A 20,336-nucleotide genomic window follows, 5' to 3' on the forward strand; every position below is an offset into this window, starting at 1 on the left:
GAAGATTAAATTAAGATAATGTATATAAAAGACCTGGTATATAAGTATACTTACTTCTTTAAGAAGTATGAAAAAATTATGCTAGAAAGAGATGTAGAATATCTTCATTCTTTGATAGTAAGGGGAAATACTGAAACACATCAGGAATATTTAAATACTGGAATCTTGCTATATAGAAAGACTATGAGACCGTTACATTGTGAGTCCCATGAAAGGAATTTGTTTTTCCTATATATTTAAAGGACTTTATACTTATGTAGCTCTTCAAAGGTAATTTCCATATTATTGGGCATAGGGACATAAATACTGCAATCTGTAGTAAAACAACATTGTCTGATAGCAGTGTAATGCAAACCACATGTAACTTTACATTTTCTGTAGCCACATTTAAAAATTAGAAAGAAACAGGTGAAATTAATTTTAATATATTTAACCCAATATACCCAAAATGTTTTTGTTTTTTTTTTTTAAAGATTTTATTTATTTATTTGACAGAAAGAGAGAGAGACAGCGAGAGGGAACACAAGCTAGGGGGAGTGCAAGAGGGAGAAGTAGGCTTCCCGCGGAGCAGGGACCCCAATGCGGGGTTCGATCCCAGGACCCTAGGATCATGACCTGAGCCAAAGGCAGACGCTTAACCGACTGAGCCACCCAGGCGCCCCACCCAAAATGTTTTAATGGCATCATTTACTCAATATTAAACTACTGAGATATTTTACATTCAGTTCCTCATACTAAGTCTTTTATTTTTAAGTAGGCTCCATGCACAGCATGGAGCCCAGTGTGGGGCTTGCTTGAATTCACGACCCTGAGATCAAGACCTGAGCTGAAATCAAGAGTCGGTTGCTTAACCAATTGAGCCACCCAGGTGCCCCCATCTTGATAGTCTTGATAGCACATCTCAGTCTGGTGTAATCACATTTCAAGTGTTCTGTAGTCATATGTGGTCAGTGGCTACAGAATCACGTAGTGCAACTCTAGGGTATTGTTTTTACCAGTACTACTTATCCAAAGCAAATTTTGAATGTATCCAGGCTTTTCCAGGATTCTCCCCCAATTGTTTTTACTTGGGATTAATGAGAAACAGCCAATGAATATAATCTAAAATCAAGTTCCTTGGATTGTCATGAGTTTCTAAAGTCAGTAAAGAAGACCAATTATTGTTTACAACAATGTAGAACTTCTGATTAAAAGAAGATTTTACTAAGCCATTAGAATTTTAGCTTTATTCTTAGTGAAGCAAATGTGTTTAGTGAAAAGTAGTATTTTTAAAGTTCTGTTTGCATACTTTATGTCTAGTCCTGTTGCAAGAGAATGGTAAACTATTGTATATTACACAATTGAAGTAGTAAATATGAAGACTGTATACATGTTGGAAAAGATACACAATTTTGAGTGAAGAAAGAACACAAAATTGAATGATCATAATGATTTTAAGTATACAAAAACAATTTATGTCTAAAGATCAAAAGAAACTAGAGGGGAGTGCCTGGATGGCTCAGTTGGTTAAGTGACTGCCTTCGGCTTGGGTCATGATCCTGGAGTCCCGGGATCAAGTCCCATGTCCCTGCTGAGCAGGGAGTCTACTTCTCCCTCTGACCCTCCCCGCTCTTATGCTCTCTCTCTCTCTCTCTTTCGTTCTCTCTCTCAAATAAATAAAAAAGAAAGAAAGAAACTAGAGGGATGTAAATGAGTAGGGTATTTAGAGGAGTTATAATATTTTAATGAAGTTAACCATTGTTAAGTAAAAATTATAAGTTACTAATTGAACAAATATTTATTGAACATCTACTATATACTAAATGCCAGTGATAGAGTGTACATGGTATACAAAACATGTAGACTGCCCTTGTAGATCTTCTGGTCAAGTGAGAGGGACATCAATCAAATACAGGTAGAAGGTTATGCCATTGATAAGTGCTGTGAAGAAGAGCTATAATGGTCATATGTGAATTTATAATAGTGGGATTGGCTCTGTTCAGGGAAGATGACCTTGATCTGATTTTTGAATAGACATTAAGTATGTGAAAAAGGGAAGGAAGAATATTCTAGATTTGTGCTCTCTAGTACAATTGCAACCAGCCACATGTGTCTGCTAAAAACCTGTGTCTAGGGGTGCCTGGGTGGCTCAGTCAGTTAAGCATCTGCCTTCAGCGCAGGTCATGATGTCAGGGTCCTGGGATCGAGTCCCACGTCGGGCTCTCTGCTCAGTGGGGAGTCTGCTTCTCACTCTCCCTCTGTGTACTCTCTCTCAAATAAATAAAATCTTTAAAAAACAAAACCTGTGGCTATTAACAACTAGTCCAAACTGAGATGTGCTGTAAGGGTCAAATTACATTGGGTTTTGAAGACTTAGTACAAACAACACAATGTAGATTATCTCAATTTTTTTAATACTGATTACATGTTGTAATGTTAATATTTTGGTTATATTGGGTATAATAAAATACACTAAAATGAGCTTCACATGTTCTTTTAAATTTTCTAGAAAATTTAAAATGACCTATGATTTAACATTATATTTCTGTTGAATAGCACTGAATGGAAGGCATCAAAATCAGACCATTGTATAAGCAAAGAGCAAGGGGTAGCATAATGTAGGATGGTACTAAGAGAGACTACACAATGAGATACAGTCATGTAAGGGAGTTTTATCTTTGTCCTGTGAGCACCAGGAAGCTATTAAGTCACTTTTAGCAGGTGGAAGGGGAGGTGTCTTGTGATCAGACTGTATTTCACTCTGGCTACATTGTTCTGTTTTAGCAATTTAATATTTACCTTTTTTTTTAACTGAAAATTGTTAGACAATATGGATAAGAAGTAGATCTGTGATATCATACAGAAATTATCTATTTCACCATGTTTTTAATATACTGTTATGAATTTCTTGTCCTGGTCAAAATTATTTTAATTAAATTTATTTAATTTAGATTCTTCCTGGAATAGTAAGTGTTCATCCTGTAATAAGAAATCTGGCTGTTTTATGCTTGGGATGCTGTGCACTACAGAATCAGGATTTTGCAAGTAAACACTTCGTATTACTGTTGCAGGTAGGATTTATCCTATGACAAAATCTTGGTTGTATTTCCTGAAATAAGTACTCAGAATCTGTGGTGATAATTTGAGTGCTCTGAATTTAATTTATTCCAGAGCTTATTAATGATGATGACTGTTATGGATGACTTTTAGGGACTGGATGATTTTTATCTTTAGATTTCTTTCTTGTTAAAGTAGAAAAAAGATGAAATGTCAATTATTTAAGATATTTTTTAAAAATTAAACATATAGCATATTCTGTGCCCAGCATTATTCTAGGCTTGGAAAATAATAAGATAGGTAATGAAAAAACCAAGATAAAAGTTGCTGTCCTAATGGAGCTTACATTTTAGAAGGGGAAACACAATGAAAAATAAACAATACATAGTATGTTGGGTTGAAAAAAGCAAAGAAGAGGAGAAAGGAGTGGAAATAGGGAGAAGGATCTGTTCCTTAGAGAAAGACCTCAATAATAAGTTGAAATTTGGGCCAATACCAGAGGAAAGTGGGAGAATGAACAATGTAGATATCTGGGTAAGATGTTTCTGAGGAGAGGGAAGAACAGGGGAAGGGGCCCTGAAGTAGGACTTTGTTTCACATGTTCAAGGAGCAGGGTAACTATGGCTAGGGCAAATTGAGCAAAGAGGAAAATAGTAGGAGAAAGGATTTGCAGGCAACAGGATGTCCATATTTTCTAGGGACTTAAGAGACTTCACTGTGAATGAAATGGGAAAGAACTAGAGGATTTTGAGTAGAAGATTATTATGATCTGACTGGGGTATAGTGTTGATGTAGACCAGGGTTGACAAAACCTTCTCTGTAAAGGGCTAGAGAGTAAATATTTTTGACTTTGCAGGCCATATGGTGTGTCTTCAGTAATATTCTGCGGTGCAAGTGTGAAAACACCCAAGACAATATGTAAATGAATTAGTGTGGTACTAGTTTAGTAAAAATCTATTTAGGGATAGTAAAATTTAAATTTCATATAATTTTCACATGTAATGAAATCGTTTTTTTTTTAAACCATTTAAAGATGTGTAACTCTTCTTAACTTGAAGGCTATGCAAAAAACAGGCAGCAGACTGGATTTGGCCCCTTAACCATAGTTTGCAGGTCCCTAATATTAACCGTAGGGATACAAGTATGGAAGCAGAGATACTCGTAAGGAAGGTATGCAATAATGCAGGAAAGAGATGATGATGATTTGGACCAGTATTCAAGTGGTTATTGGGGTTGTGAGAAGGGGTGGTAATCTAAGTTTGGAAGATGACATCTTTAGAATTTGATGATGAATCTGATGTAACATGTGAGAGAAAGAAATTGAAGATAGCTAAGAATTTTAACCCAAATAATTTGAAAGATAAACTTGCCCTTTCCTGTGATGGGGAAAACAGAGGAACAGGTTGTATGGCAGGTGGATGAGATAAGGAGTTCAATTTTGGGCATGGTAAATTTGAAGTTTGAGTTCCAAGTGGATATATCAAATAGGCATTGGTATGTGAGTTTGGAGATAGGAGGGAAGTGCAAGTTGGAGAGATTAATTCTAAGTCTTTATAATAGTATCCAGTACTTAGAGATTGGGTGTTATGTGAGGGATGAGTGTAGATTGAGTAGAGATCTTGACTTTGTAGTTCTTTAGGGCTTAGGCCACATTTAAAGGAAGGGGAGATAAAGAGAACCAGTAAAGGCTAAGGTGAAGTAGACAGTAAGGGGAGAGTGTGATGTCATTCCTAGAAGGCAAGTGAAGATGATATTTTTCAGGGGCTAGCATCACCCGACTGTCCAGTGCTGTTGACAGGTTGATAAGGATTTATAATTGACCATTTGGGGCAAATAAGGAAGTGTTTGGTGACTTTCATGAGGATAGCTTATGTGGAGGTCAAAGCTTTATTGGAGTGGGCTGAAGAGAGAATTATGAGAGAGGAATTGGAGATAGCCAGTGTAGACTACTCTTTCAAGATTTTATTTTTGTTAGGAGAAATAGAAATGGGGAGGTAGCAAGAGAAGGGTTTGGAATAAAAAGAAGAGCTTTTTGGTTTTGTTTTAGATTTTTTTTTTAAGATAAAGACGATTACACCATGTTTGTAATAAATACTAAGGACAATGGCTCTGTTGAAAGGAAAAAACTGATAATACAGGAAGAGAAGGCACTTGCTAGAATGCTACTGAATAGACAAAAGATGAAATCTAGTGTACCAGTGGAATGTATTTGATCTTTTAACTTCTTTGGACATCTATCTTTTAACATTTGGGCCTGGCTTAACTTCAAAAATATACCTCCCTCCACTTCTCCATATGAAAAGACAATGTGACTCACGTAGCATCTGGTGTTGCCAAATGTAACGGTATAAAAAAGCTGCAAGTGCAAATTGCTTGCCAGCAGGTAAATGGGAGTGCCTTGTGTGCTCAATTTGAAAATAACATGTGACAACACACATCATCATTTTCACGAAAAGATTATTTTAAAAGACCGAACTCTGGGGTGCCTGGTGGTTCAGTCGGTTAAGCATCCAACTCTTTATTTTGGCTCAGGACATGATCTCTTAGCATTCTGAAATCTGCCAGTGTTGGGCTCCACAGGAATCTGTTGAGATTTTCTCTCTCCCACTGCTTTGCCCCCTGCTCGCATGTGCTTGCTCGCTTGCTCTCAAATAAATAAATCTTTAAAAAAAAAAAAAAGACTGAATTCAAGCAATAGTAGAGTATTCCCTCAGCATGAAACCCTTATCTTGGAGCATGCTTTAATGTTGCAATCACATTACCAAGGGGAAAAAGCATACAATTAGAACTTGGGGAAGTCTTATGTTCTGGAAATGGTCAAACTGCTCATGGCTTGTATCAGAGGAAGAAAATTAAAATCATACTTACGTCAAAAGATAGTCATTAGGAATTTCAGGGTTTTGTTTTAGTTTCCTTTTTTGGAGCATTTGGCATCTCATCAACTTATTTACTGTGCAGTGATGAAATTCCTGTTGATGCTCTCTTTATATTTATCATCCTATGCTGCTGTTGTCTTAGAAAAATTTCTGTTCTTGTTAGATCCTTTTGGAAACTTGAAATGTCAGTATTATCTTTTTATTATTATTATTTTTTAAAGATTTTATTTATTTGACAGAGAGAGAGATAGCGAGAGCAGGAACACAAGCAGGGGGAGTGGGAGAGGGAGAAGCGGGCTTCCCCTGGAGCAGGGAGCCCGATGCGGGGCTTGATCCCAGGACCCTGGGATCATGACCTGAGCCGAAGGCAGACGCCTAACAACTGAGCCACCCGGGCGCCCTCAGTATTATCTTTAAAAATGATGTGAAAGTTCCTTTCTCAAAGAAACACAAATTTTGGTACTTTGTCCAGATGAATCATTTATTGGCCGTACATCTGGTTTTGCTCTAAGATGTAGAGTGAATCTGCATGTGTTATAGAGAGTCATTCTTTCTCAGTCAGTTGGCATCAGTGATTCTGTTAGTAATTAGAAAGGAAGTCTTGTTTACTATTGTGAAATTTTTTGGCTTAATGTAGGTGCCCGGAGAATAAAGTCCTGCATTTTCAAAGAGGTTTTGCTAAGAAATACTGTATATATAGTAAGCTGTCTACTTCTGTTTCCTGGCTTCCTAGAAGATGGGTCTGGAAGTGCTAGATTGATCTCTGGTCATTACTTTTAAGTGGAAGAAAAATCTTATTAGAACATTTGATAGTGAAGAATTCATTTATGTCTAGCTTAAGTAGTTTTTTTTTTTTGTCTCTAAAAATGGGATAAAACATTCTATATACCATTAAGAATGCTGCTGAAAAATTGTGAGTTGTAGTCAGGTTAGAACTCTAATAGAGGACATTAAAGGTAGACAGTCACATAAAATTTCTAGTATTGCAGCAAAGGAAACACCATAGAACTTTTCTAAAAGATAATTAAGTTCACTTAGCCTTTAAAGATGAAATGTGGATTTTGATCCTTTTAATTTTTGCTGCCCATAACATCAGTAATAAGTGCTGTGGTCCTTTCAGCCAAAAGAAATCTAGTATGATTGTAATGCTTAAGCGTGTCCTGGAGCATTCTGATGTATTTAATACTAATTCATGCTCCACTTGACAGAGTGTATAGGAGCCTTGATACGTTTTATTTTTATATTTGTACTTCTCCATCATGGAAAGGAATTGTCAAAATCAAGCAGATGTGAAAGATAAATGATGTTTCTTATCAAGACCGTTCCACAATTTTACCCTCTTCCAGATCAAACCAGTCAATAGAAAAGCAGCCTCGTCGTGGAATTAAAGTTTTAAAGAATTGAAGTTTGCCCCCCTCTTTTGTAATATAAACAACTGAGATCCCTAAACTTTTTTTGAGGACTAGCTGTTAATATTTGCCTGAAAAAAATTTTTTGTGTAAATTAAAAATGTTTGTGAATATCAGGTTCAAATGCAATAAAATAAGTTATATGTAGGGGCTCCTGGGTGGCTCAGTCAGTTAAACGCCTGCCTTGATCCCAGGGTCCTGGGATCAAGTCCCTCGTCGGGCTCCTTGCTCAGAAGGGAGCCTGCTTCTCTCTCTCCCTCTGCCCCTCCCCCTGCTTGTGCTCTCACTCTCGCTGTCTCTCTCCCTTTGTCAAATAAATAAATCTATTAAAAAAAAATAAGTTATATGTAAAATTTTGTCCTTTTTTTTTTAATGTTATTCTGCAGTGGGGTTTTAAGCTCTTCTCATGTCCTTAAAAAGGTTTATGATCAAAAGAAGTTAACCACTGAATAAATTCATTTGTTCATAAAGTTACTTTTAGGGCTATCATTGGAAGATTTTAAATTAAGGGAAAATAGCTATTTTTTGGGGGAGTAAGAAATCAGTTTTTTTTTAAATCAAGCCTTAGTAATAAAAATTGATTTAAGACACATACACACGTTAAAAAGGCAAGAGAGAGAAATCCTTCCTTCCTTCCTTCTTGGCTTCATGCCCAACATGGGGCTAAAACTCACAACCTCAGGATCGAGTCACATGCTCTACTGACTGAGCCAGTTAGGTGCCCCAGAAATTATTTCATTTTAAAGCCTTGCTTGAATAAATACAGTATTGAGAGCTATTGCTAACCAGTAAGGGACTGAGAAGGACAAGGAAAACCAAGTTGCTGCTAAAAGAGTAGCATGTTTAGAAATCTCATAGAATAGTCCTTACATTGCATTTGTCTTTGGGAAATTTGCAGGTCTTACCATAATAGATATGTTTTGAAATTTCTTTCAAAGGTTTGAGCTATTTTTCTCAATTCACTAACTTGACCAACTTGTGATTTTTATTCATTCTAAAGGGTAAGCCATATAGCCAAGTAGTGGATCAATGTCCAAAGTTTAAGTGCATTAAAGAATGTAATAAAGCTTTTCATAATAGAAATATTCAGCTCTTTTTCATGGCTTTGAAATTTAGTATATAGGAATTCAGTGTTCTTAACCTAGGACAGACTCATACAAACTGCTGGATTTTATAGTTTACCTCCTTTTATAAAGGAGTCCAGTTCATTGAGAACTGAATTTACTTTTAATGACATTTGAATTTATTGAACTAATAAAGAAAATTTTATCTTTAGTGAAGCTTGCTAACCTGGAAGAGTACTGATATTCTAGTGAATGCTTTTTATTGGTTAGAATGTAATGTTTTTGACTTAATGGATGGCTGAAACATTACAATGTAATTGAACAGTTTTTCTAGATCTTTTTTTTTTATTTTTTATTATGTTAATCACCATATATTACGTAATTTGTTTTGGTGTACTGTTCCATGATTCATTGTTTGTTCATAACACCCAGTGCTCCATGCAGAATGTGCCCTCCTCAATACCCATCACCAGGCTAACCCATCCCCCCACCCTCCTCCCCTCCAGAAACCTCAGTTTGTTTTTCAGAGTCCATCATCTCTCCTGGTTCGTCTCCCCCTCTGACTTACTCCCCTTCATTCTTCTTCTCCTATCTTCTTCTTAGTTTTTCTAGATCTTAAAAAAAACCATATCCAATATATTCATTCTTTTTCAAATAAAAGGAACAAATAATATAATACAGCCTGATTCTAGTTCTAGGAATTTTTTTTGTACTGAAGATGAACTTTTCCTGAATGAAACAGAAGTCTAAATGTTATGGTACAAATAAAAATAAAAATGTTAAAACAGAAATTTTAATTTTTGAAAAATGATGTTTCAAGTCGACTTGACTGTTGGAATTAGACTAAGAAAATAAGGTACATGTTAATTTTATACAGCACAGACAATGAAAAGTTTACTGAATTTACTTTTTTTGGTGGGGGATGTTTCAATTTAGGTTTTGCAAATTGATGATGTGACAATAAAAATAAGTGCTTTAAAGGCAATCTTTGACCAACTGATGACGTTTGGTATTGAGCCATTTAAAACTAAGAAAATCAAAGCTGTACAAAGTGAAGATGCAGAAATAAACACTGATGGAGACCAAGAGTTCAAAGAAGCTGAAGAAGAGACTGCTACAGCCAAGAATGTTCTGAAACTCCTTTCTGATTTCTTAGATAGTGAGGTAAGAAATAATCACAGCCTTGTTATTATGAAATTTCTTTTTATTGTGTATGTTTGTGCTCTTTATTTTTTTTAGGCTGAAGCTTAAATTTGACCAACATTTAAAAATTTTGCCTTTTAAATATAATTAAATTCCACTTTCATTCCTAATATAGCTTGTCCCTCACTGTCAGATTGTATGTGCAGAGAATTGAAGTGTAAACAAAAATGACTATTAAGAGGGGGTTCCGTTTTTTTTGTTGTTGTTTTAATCTTTTCCCATGTCTTTGTGATTTATGACTTAAAGTTTTTCCCCGGGAGTCTTAAATAATTTAAAATAATTTTACATTGGGTTGGTGGAAGGTCTGAGATAGGGTATGGGATTAGATTTTTTTCCTTAAGGTACCCCTGAACTACATTTTGTAGCATATATAAACAATCAAAAAAAATTTTTTTTAAAGATTTTATTTATTTATTTGACAGAGAGAGACACAGCAAGAGAGGGAACACAAGCAGGGGGAGTGGGAGAGGGAGAAGCAGGCCTCCCGCGGAGCAGGGAGCCCGATGCTGGGCTCGATCCCAGGACCCTGGGATCATGACCTGAGCCAAAGGCAGATGCTTAACAACTGAGCCACCCAGGTGCCCCAACAATCAAAAATTTTTTCTATTTTTTTATTGAGGTGAAATTGATATAAACAGTTTTAAAGTGGACAGTTGATTGGCATTTAGTACCTTCACAATGTAATGCAACTGCCACATCTATCTAATTTTTAAAACATTTCCACTATCCCAAAAGGAAGAACTGTATCTTTTGAACAGTTGCTCCCTATTTCTCCTTCTGCCCGTGCCCTATAGTCACTAATATGCCTTTTGTCTCTATGGATTTAACTTTTTTGCATGTTTCATATAAATGGTATCATATAGTATGTGACTTCATGTCTGCTTTCTTTCACTTAGCTTCTTTTCTTTCTTTCTTTTTGGATGTATTTGTTTATTTGCTTTATCTGTAAGTCCCATGGGGGAAGGGACTATGCTTGCATGTTGTTTTTTTTTTTTTTTTTATAACCAAGGTATAGTACATCATTAGGTTTTGATACAATGTTCAGTGATTCATTAGTTGAATATAACACCCAGTACTCATCATATCACGTGCCATCTTTAATTCTTATCACCCTTATACCCCATTCCCCCACCCACCTCCCTTTCTGCAACCCTCAGTTTGTTTCCTGTAGTCAAGAATCTCATGGTTTTTCTCCCTCAATGATTTCTTCCCATTCAGTTTTCCCTCTCTTCCCCTATTGTCTTCTGCATTATACCTTATGTTCCACATATGAGTGAAAACATATGATAATTGTGTTTCTCTGATTGACTTAATTCACTTAGCATAATACCCTCCAGTTCCATCCATGTCGATGTAAACGATAGATATTCATCCTTTCTGATGGCTGAGTAATATTCCATTGTATATATGAACCACATCTTCTTTATCCATTCATCTGTTGAAGGACATCTCGGCTCCTTTCACAGTTTGGCTATTGTGGACATTGCTGCTATAAACATTGGGGTGTGGGTGCCCCTTCTTTTCACTACATCTGTATCTTTGGGATAAATTGCTGGGTCATAGGGTACTTCTATTTTTAACGTCCTGAGGAATCTCCATACTGATTTCCAGAGTGACTATACTAGATTGCATTCCCACCAACAGTGTAAGAGGGTTCCCCTTTCTCCACATCCTTGCCAACATTTGTTGTTTTCTGTCTTGTTAGTTTTAGCTATTCTGACTGGTGTAAGGTGGTATATCATTGTGATTTTATTTTGTATTTCCCTGATGGCAAGTAATGTGGAGCATTTTTTCATGTGTCTGTTGTCCATTTGTATGTCTTTGGAGAAGTGTCTGTTCATGTTTTCTGCCCATTTCTTGACTGGATTATTTGTTTTTTGGATGAGTGTTGAGTTTAAGAAGTTCTTTGTAGGTCTTGGATACCAGCCCTTAATCTGTAATGTCATTTGCAAATATATTCTACCATTCCATAGGTTTGTTGATTGTTTCCTTTGCTGTGCAGAAGCTTTTTATCTTGATGAAGTTCCAAAAGTTCATTTTTGCTTTTGTTTCCCTTGCCTTTAGAGACATGTCTTGGAAAAAGTTGCTTTGTCCAAGGTCAGACAGGTTGCCGCCTGTGTTCTCTAGGATTTTGATGGATTCCTGTCTCACATTTAGGTCTTTCATTCATTTTGAATTTATCTTTGTGCATGGTGTAAGAGAATGGTCCAGTCTCGTTCTTCTGCATGTGGATGTCCAGTTTTCCCAACACCATTTGTTGAAGAGACTTTTTTTCATTGGATATTCTTTCCTGCTTTGTTGAAGATTAGTTGACCATAGAATTGAGGGTCCATTTCTGGGCTCTGTATTCTATTCCATTGACTAATGCATCTGTTTTCATGCCATATCATGCTTCTTTAATGATTACAGCTTTGTAATAGAGCTTGAAGTCAGGCAATGTGATGCCCCCAGCTTTGGTTTTCTTTTTCAACATTGCCCTGGTGATTTGGGGTCTTTTCTGATTTCATAGAAATTTTAGGATTGTTTGTTCCAGCTCTGTGAAAAATGTCAGTGGTTTTTTGATAGAGATTGCATTGAATGTGTGGATTGCTCTGGGAAACATAGACATTTTAACAATGTTTATTCTTCCAATCCATGAGCATGGAATGTTTTTCCATCTCCTTGTGTATTCCTCAGTTTCTTTCATAAGTGTTCTGTAGTTTCTAGAGTACAGATCCTTTACCTCTTTGGTTAGGTTTATTCCTAGGTATCTAATGGTTTTTGGTGCGATTGTGAATGGGATCGATTCCTTAATTTCTCTTTCTTATGTCTCATTGTTAGTGTATAGAAATGCAACTGATTTCTTTGCATTGATTTTGTATGCTGCCACATTGCTGAATTGCTGTATGAGTTCTAGCAATTTTGGGGTGGAATCTTTTGGGTTTTCCCCATAAAGTATCGTGTCATCTGCGAAGAAAGAGAGTTTGATTACTTCTTTGCTGATTTGGATGCCTTTTCTTTCTTTCTTTTTTATTTTTTATTTTTATTTTTATTTTTTTTTGCTGGGGCCCACACAGGTGGTTTATTTGCCTTTTCTTTCTTTTTGTTGTCTGATTACTGAAGCTAGGACTTATAGCTTCAGTAGTGGTAAAAGTGGGCATCCTTGCTGTGTTCCTGACCTTAAGGGAAAAGCTCTCAGTTTTTCTCCATTGAGAATTATAATCACTGTGGCACTTAGCTTATTTTTGAGGCTCATTCATATTGTAGCTTGTATCAGTACTTCATTCCTTCTTATGGCAGAACACTCTCTCATTTTATGTATATATCACAATTTCCTTAGCCCTTCATCCATTGAAAAATATTTGGGCTGTTTTCATCTTTTAGCTATTGGGTGTATAGTCCTGTTATGAACATGTGTGGGCATGTATTTGTTTTGTGTTCTTTGGGGTATATGCCTAGGAGGGGCTTACTGGGATTTATGGTAATTTTTTTTTTTTTTAATGATTCACCCCCAATCTAGTTAATTAACACATCCCAACAATTCACATATTTATTTACTTGTTTTAGTGAGAACATTTAAATTCTACTCTCCTAGCAAAGTTCAATTATACAATACAGTGTTACCATCTGTAATCACCATGTTTTACATTAGGTCTCCAGAATTTTATTTATTTATTTATTTATTTTTTAAGAACTTGTAGCTGAAAGTTTGTACCCTTTTACCAATGTTTCTGTATTTCTCCCAACCCCCCAGTCCTGGCAGCTACTTTTCTACTCCATTTCTATGAGTTTGACCATTTTTTTATTTTATTTTATTTTTTTTTTAGATTCTACATTTAAAGTGATACATATAGTATTTGTCTTTGTCTGGGTGTTTCACTTAGCACCGTGTCCTGAAGGCCTATCCATGTTGTTAATGGTAGGATTTCCTTTTCTTATCTCCAAATATATTCTGTTGTATATATTCATATATATGCCCATCTTCATTCATTCATCTGTCAGTGGGCATTTAGGTTGTTTCCATATCTTGGCTATTGTAAATAATGCTGCAGTGAACATGAGAGTGCAGATATCTCTTTGAGATTCTGTTTTCATTTCCTTTGGATATATATCCTGAAGTGAGATTGCTCTGTCATATGGTAATTCTATTTTTATTTTTTTATTTTTTTTAAGATTTATCCATTCATTTTAGAGAGACAGTGTTTGAGCAGGGGAAGGTGCAGAGGGAATGGGAGAGAATCTCAAGCAGACTCGCCCCTGAACAAGGAGCTGGGTGTGGGGTTTGATCTCAGGACCTGAGCCGAAGTCGGACAATGAGCCACTCACGCACTCTTGTTTTTAATTTTTTGAGGAACCTCTCTGTTGTTTTCCACAGTGCTGCACCAGTTTACATTCCCACCAGCAGTGCACAAGGCTTCCCTTTTCTCCACATCCTCACCAATACTTAACTTTTGGGTTTTTGTTGAAAGTCATTCAAACAAGTTGAGGTGATAATGCATTGTGGTTTTGATTTGCATTTCCATGATGATTAGTGATGTTGAGCACTTTATCGTGTGCCTGTTCGTTGTTTCTGTGTTTTTAGAAAAATACCATTTCAACTCCTCTGCTCGTTTTTTTAAAGTTTTTATTTAAATTCCAGTTAGTTAGCATACAGTGTAATAGTAGTTTCAGGTGTCCATATGGTGATTCACCACTTCCATACAACAGCTGATGCTCATCACAGGTGCCCTCCTTCATCCCCATCACCTCTTTAACCCATCCTCCACCCATCCCCCTTCTGGTAACCATTAGCTTGTTCTGTACAGTTAAGAGTCTTGTTTCTTAGTTTGCCTCTCCTCTTTTTTCCTTTGCTCATTTGTTTTGTTTCTTAAATTCCATGTATGAGTGAAATCAGATAGTATGTCTTTCTCTGACTTATTTCACTTAGCAAATACTCTCTAGATTCATCCATGTCTTTGCAAATGGCAAGATTTCATTCTTTTTGATGGCTGAGTGATATTCCACTGTGTGTGTGTGTGTGTGTGTGTGTATATATATATATATGTATATATATATATATATATATATATATATATATATACCACCTCTTTATCCATTCATTAGTTGATGGACACTTAGACTCCTTCTATAATTTGACTACTGTAGATAATGTTGCTATAAACATTGGGGTGCATGTATCCCTTTGAATTAGTATTTTTGTATTCTTTGGCTAAATACTGAGTAGTGCAGTCATTGGATTATAGGGTAGTTCTATTTTTAACTTTTTGAGGAACCTTCGTACTGTTTTCTAGCGTGGCTGTACCAGTTTGCATTCCCACCAACAGTGCAAGAGGGTTCCCCTTTCTCCATATCCTTGACAACACCTGTTGTTTCTTGTGTTGTTGATTTTAGCCATTCTGACAGGTGTGAGGTGCTTTCTCATTGTAGTTTTGATTTGTATTTTAATTGGATTGTTTGGGTTTTTTTGCTATTGAGCTATATGAGTACCTTATATATTTGGAATATTAACCTGTTATTAAATATATAATTTGCAAATTTTTTTTGCAATATGTAGGTTGTCTTTTCATTTTGTTGATGGTTTCCCTTGCTGTGCAGAGCTGTTCAGGTTGATGTAGTCCCACTTATTTTTGCTGATGTTGACTTTGCTTTTGGTGTCAATCCAAAAAATCACCAAGACCTGTTTTATTCTAGGAGTTTTATTGTTTCATGTGATCATTTTCTTTAACTTCTTTGAGGAACTGTCAAATTGTTTTCCACAGCAGTCAAACCATTTTACATTTTACAACATTGTACAAGGACTTCAATTTTCCCACATTCATATCAACACTTGTTATTTTCCATTAAAATTTTTTTTAGCCATTTTAGTAGATTGAAAAGATACTTCCAGTGGTTTTGAATTGTATTTCTCTAATGACTAATGAGGAGTATCTTTATGTGCTTGTTGCCTATTTGTATGTCTTATTTGGAGAAATGTCTTTTCAAATCCTTTCCCATTTTTAAATTGGGTTGTCCCTTTTGGAGTTCTTCATATATTCTGAGTAGTAGATCCTTATCAAATATATAATGTGCATATATTTTGTCCTATAGGTTGTCTTTTCTTAAGAATGTCCTTAGATATATAAAACATTTGTAATTTTGATAAAGACTAAGTTATGTTTTTTACCCTTTTATTGCTTGTGCATCTTTTGGTGTCCTAAGAATATATTGCCAATCCAAGTTATGGAGATTTGTCTCTGTGTTTTCTTCTAAGAGTTTTACTTTTAGCTTTTTATATTTAGGCTTTTGATGAATTTTCAGATAATATTTCTACATGGTGTGAGGTGGAGTTCCAACTTCATTGTTTTGCTTGTGGACATCCAGTTTGTCTTAGCACCATTAATTGAAGATAGGATTTTTTTTCCCACTGAATTGTTTTGGCACTTTTGTTGAGAATCAGCTGGACCGTACTTGTGTGAGTTTATTTCTGGACTCTCAATTATATTACATTATCTGTGTCAATCCAGTACCACACCATTTTAATTGGTGTAACTTCATAATAAGTTTTGAAATTAGGGAGTTGAGTTCTCCAACTTTGTTCTTTATTTTCAATATTGTTTGGCTACTCGGGGTCCTTTGCAATTCTTCATGAATTGGAGGATTGGTTTTTCCATTTCTGCAAAAAAGCCCATTAGAATTTTGATAGGGGTTGCATTTGGACATGTAGATCACACTGGATAGTATTGCCGTCTTAATAATGTTAAATCTTCCAATCCATAAACTTGGATGCCTTTCCATTTTTTTAGGTCATCTTTCATTTCTTTCAAAAGTGTTTTGTAGTTTTCAGGGTATAAATGTTTGATTTTCTTGGTTAAATTTATTCTTACGTATTTGGATGCTATTGTAAATAGAGTTTTCTTAATTTCCTTTTTGGGGGGTTGGTTCACTGATTTTGTATAGAAACTTAATTGGGTTTTCTGTGTGTTTATTTGATTTGGTATTCAACTTTGCTGCATTCACTTATTAATTCTTGTAATTTGTGTGTGTGTGAATTCTTTGGGATTTTCTCTATATAGAATCATGTCATCTGTGAAGAGACATTGTTTCAATTCTTACTTTCCAATTTGTATGTGTTTTATTTCTTTTTCTTTCTGTTTTATTTTTCCTGCCTAATTGCTCTAACTGGAACTTTCAGTACACTGTTGAGGCAGCAATGGTTAAAACAAGCATTGTTCTTTCGTCTCTAATCTTAAGGGAAAATTTTTCAGTCTTTAACTATTTAGTATGATGTAGGTTCTTTATAAATGAAAGAACTTTATAAACTTTCACCTTGAGAAAGGTGAACTTTATAAACTTTCACCTTGAGAAAGTTCCCTTCTATTCTTCTCTGGGTTTTTTTCTTTGTTTTGGCTTTGTTTTGCTTTTGTCATGAAAGCATGTTTAATTTTTCAAATACTTTTTCTACATCAATGAGATGCTTGTATGGGTTTTTGTTCCTTTGTTTTATTGATGTATGTTACTTTGCTTGATTTTCTTCTGTTGAACCACCCTTGCATTCTTAGGATAAGTTCTACTTGGTTATGGTATATGGTGTATAATCTTTTTAATATGTTGTTGGATTTGGGGCGCCTGGGTGGCTCAGATGGTTAAGCGTCTGCCTTCGGCTCAGGTCATGATCCCAGGGTCCTGGGATCGAGTCCCGCATCGGGCTCCCTGCTCCTTGGGAGCCTGCTTCTCCCTCTGCTTCTCTCTCTCTCTCTCTCTCTCTCTATCCCTCTGTCTCTCATGAATGAATAAATAAAATCTTAAAAAAAAAAATATGTTGGATTTGATTTGGTACCATTTTGTTGAAGATTTTTATGCCTGTATTCATAAGGGAAATTGGGCTGTTGTCTTGCACTGTCTTTGTCTCCCTTTGGTTATTCGTGTAATACTGACTTCATATACTGAGTTAGGAATTGTTTGTTCCTCTTCTGTTTATTGGAAGGCTTTGAGAAGATTGCTGTGAATTCTTCTTTTATTACTTGGTGGGAATTTACCAGTAAAGCCATCTGGGATTGGACTTTTTTCTTGGGGAGGTTTCTCATTACTTATTCAATCAAAGTATAATTAGAGGTCTATTTGGATTTTTTTTTTTTTTTTTTTTTTTTTTTTTACTGAATCAGTTTTGGTAATTTGTCTTTCTAGGAAATGTCCATTTTATCTAAGTTATTTAATTTTTGGTGTTCAGTTTATAGTATTTTACAATTCTTTTTATTACTGTAAGGGCAGTTGTAATGTTCCTGCTTTCAATTCTGATTTCAGTTGTTTGCATCTTCTTTCATCTTTATCACTCTAGCTGAAGGTTTGTCAATTGTGTTCATATTTTCAAAGAACCAACTTTTGGTTTCATTGATTTTTCTGTTTTTCTCTCTGTTTTGTTTCTCTTCTCTAATCTTTAGTATTTTCTTTCTCCTTCCTTCTTTAGGTTTAGGTTTTTTTTTTTTTAATAAGTTCCTTAAAGTATAAAGTTAGGTTATTGAGGTATTTTTTGTTTTGTTTTGTTTTGTTTAATTCCAGTGTAATTAATGTACACTGTTACATTAGTTTCAGGTGTACAGTATAATGATTCAACAGTTCTGCGCTTTACTCAGTGCTCATTATGATAAGTGTACTTTTAGTTTCTTTCACCTATTTTATCCACCCCAACTCTCCCCCCTTTCCTCTGGTAAAGGAGTTTGTTCTCTTTATTTAAGAGTCTGTTTATTGGTGTGTCTTTTTTTCATTGTTCCGTTGTTTTGTTTCTTAAATTTCATATATGAATGGAATCATATGGTGTTTGTCTTTCTTTGATTGACTTTTTTCTTTTTCCTTTTTTTTAATGCGGGCTCAAACTCATGACTGTGAGATCAAGACCTGAGCCAAGGTCAAGAGTCGAACACTTAACCCACTGAGCCACCCAGGCACCCCACTGATTGATTTATTTCATTTAGCATTATACCCTCTTGATCCATCCATGTTGTTGCAGATGGCAAGATTTCATTCTCTATTTTTTATTTTTGGCTGAGTAATATTCCATTGTATGTATTTATATATATATATTTATCCATTCATCTACTGATGGACACATGCATTGTTTCCATATTTTGGCTATTGTAAATAATAGTGCAGTAACTATGTGTATGTATCTTTTTGGAATTGATGTTTTTATATTCTTTGGGTAAATACCCAGTAGTGGAATTACTGGATCATATGATAATTCTATTTTTAATTTTTTGAGGCACCTTCATACTTGCATTCTCACCAACAGCACATGAGGGTTCCTTTTCTCCACATCCTTGCCAAACTTGTTGTCTCTTGTGTTTTTGATTTTAGCCATTCTTACAGGTGTGAGTTAATATCATTGAGGTTTTGAATTGCATTTCCCTGATGATAAGTGATGTTGAGCATCTTTTCATGTGTCTGTTGGCCATCTGTATGTCTTTGGAGAAATGTCTGTTCATGTCTTCTGCCATTTTTTAGTGTTGAGTTGTATGAGTTCTTTATATATTTTTGATACTAATTCTTTATCAGATATGTCATTTGTGAATATCTTCTCCCATTCAGTAGGATATCTTTTAGTTTTGTTGATTATTTCCTTTGCTGTGCAGTAGCTTTCTGTTTTGATGTAATACCAGTAGTTTGTTTATTTTTGCTTTTGTTTCCCTTTCCTCAGGAGACATATCTAGGAAAGTGTTGCTACTGCTGATACCAAAGAAATTACTGCCTGTGTTCTCTTCTAGGATATTTATGGTTTCAGGTCTCACATTTAGATTTTCATTTAGCATTAGCATTTTGAGTTTGTTTTTGTGTATGGTGTAAGAAAATTGTCCAGTTTCATTGTTTTGCATGTAGCTGTTTAGTTTTCCCAAAGCCACTTGTTGAAGAGACTTGTCTTTTTCCCATTTGTATGTTTTTGCCTCCTTTCTTGAAGATTAATTGAACATATAATTGTGTGTTTATTTCTGGGCTCTGTATTTTGTTCTTTTGATGTTTGTGTCTATTTTTTGTGCCAGTGCCTTACTATTTTAATTACTACAGCTTTGTAGTATATCTTGAAATCTGGAGTTGTGAAACCTCCAGTTCTTCTTTTTCAAGATTACTCTGGCTTTTTGGGGTCTTTTGTGGTTCCATACGTATTTTAGGGCTATTTGTTCTAGTTTTGTGAAAAATGCTATTGGTATTTTGGTAGGGATTGCATTAAATGTGTAGATTGCTTTGGGTAGTATGGACATTTTAACAATATTGTTCTCCCAGTTCATGAACATGGAATATCTTTCCATTTGTTTGTGTCATCTTCAGTTTCTTTTATCACTGTTTTATAGTTTTCAGAGTACAGGTCTTTCACCTTCTTGGTTACATTTATTCCTAGGTATTTTAATCTTTTTGGTGCAATTGTAAATGGGATTGTTTTCTTAATTTCTCTTTCTGTTACTTTATCATTTGTATATTTAGGAATGCAAACAATTTCTGTATATTGATTTTTGTATCCAACCTTCCTGAATTCATTTATCAGTTCTGGTAGTGTTTTGGTGGAGTCTTTAGGGTTTTCTCTATAGGATATCATTTCATCAGTAAATAGTGAATTTTACTTATCCCTTACTGATTTAGATGCCTTTTATTTCTTTTTGTTGTCTGATTGCTACGGCTAGGACTTCCAGAACTATGTTGAGTAAAAGAGTGAGAGTGGATATCTTTGTCTTGTTCCTGATCTTAGGGGAAGAGCTCTGGGTTTTTTATGTTTTTTTGTCCTTTTTTTAACCACTGACTATGAT

At 35.2% G+C, this 20,336-nt stretch overlaps 1 protein-coding gene across 2 annotated transcripts in view; it reads left to right on the forward strand.

Annotated features, from left to right (window-relative positions):
- NCAPG (non-SMC condensin I complex subunit G) overlaps window positions 1-20,336 on the forward strand; it is a 52,686-nt gene that overhangs the window by 16,056 nt on the left and 16,294 nt on the right. For both annotated transcript variants that reach the window (XM_027597599.2, XM_027597600.2), the window contains exons 13-14: window positions 2,931-3,050; window positions 9,322-9,549. In XM_027597599.2, coding sequence (XP_027453400.1) covers window positions 2,931-3,050; window positions 9,322-9,549 — 348 coding nt within the window. The remainder of the gene's footprint in view (window positions 1-2,930; window positions 3,051-9,321; window positions 9,550-20,336) is intronic.

This window comes from Zalophus californianus, chromosome 2 (assembly GCF_009762305.2).
Source record: "Zalophus californianus isolate mZalCal1 chromosome 2, mZalCal1.pri.v2, whole genome shotgun sequence".
Lineage (NCBI taxonomy): Eukaryota > Metazoa > Chordata > Mammalia > Carnivora > Otariidae > Zalophus > Zalophus californianus.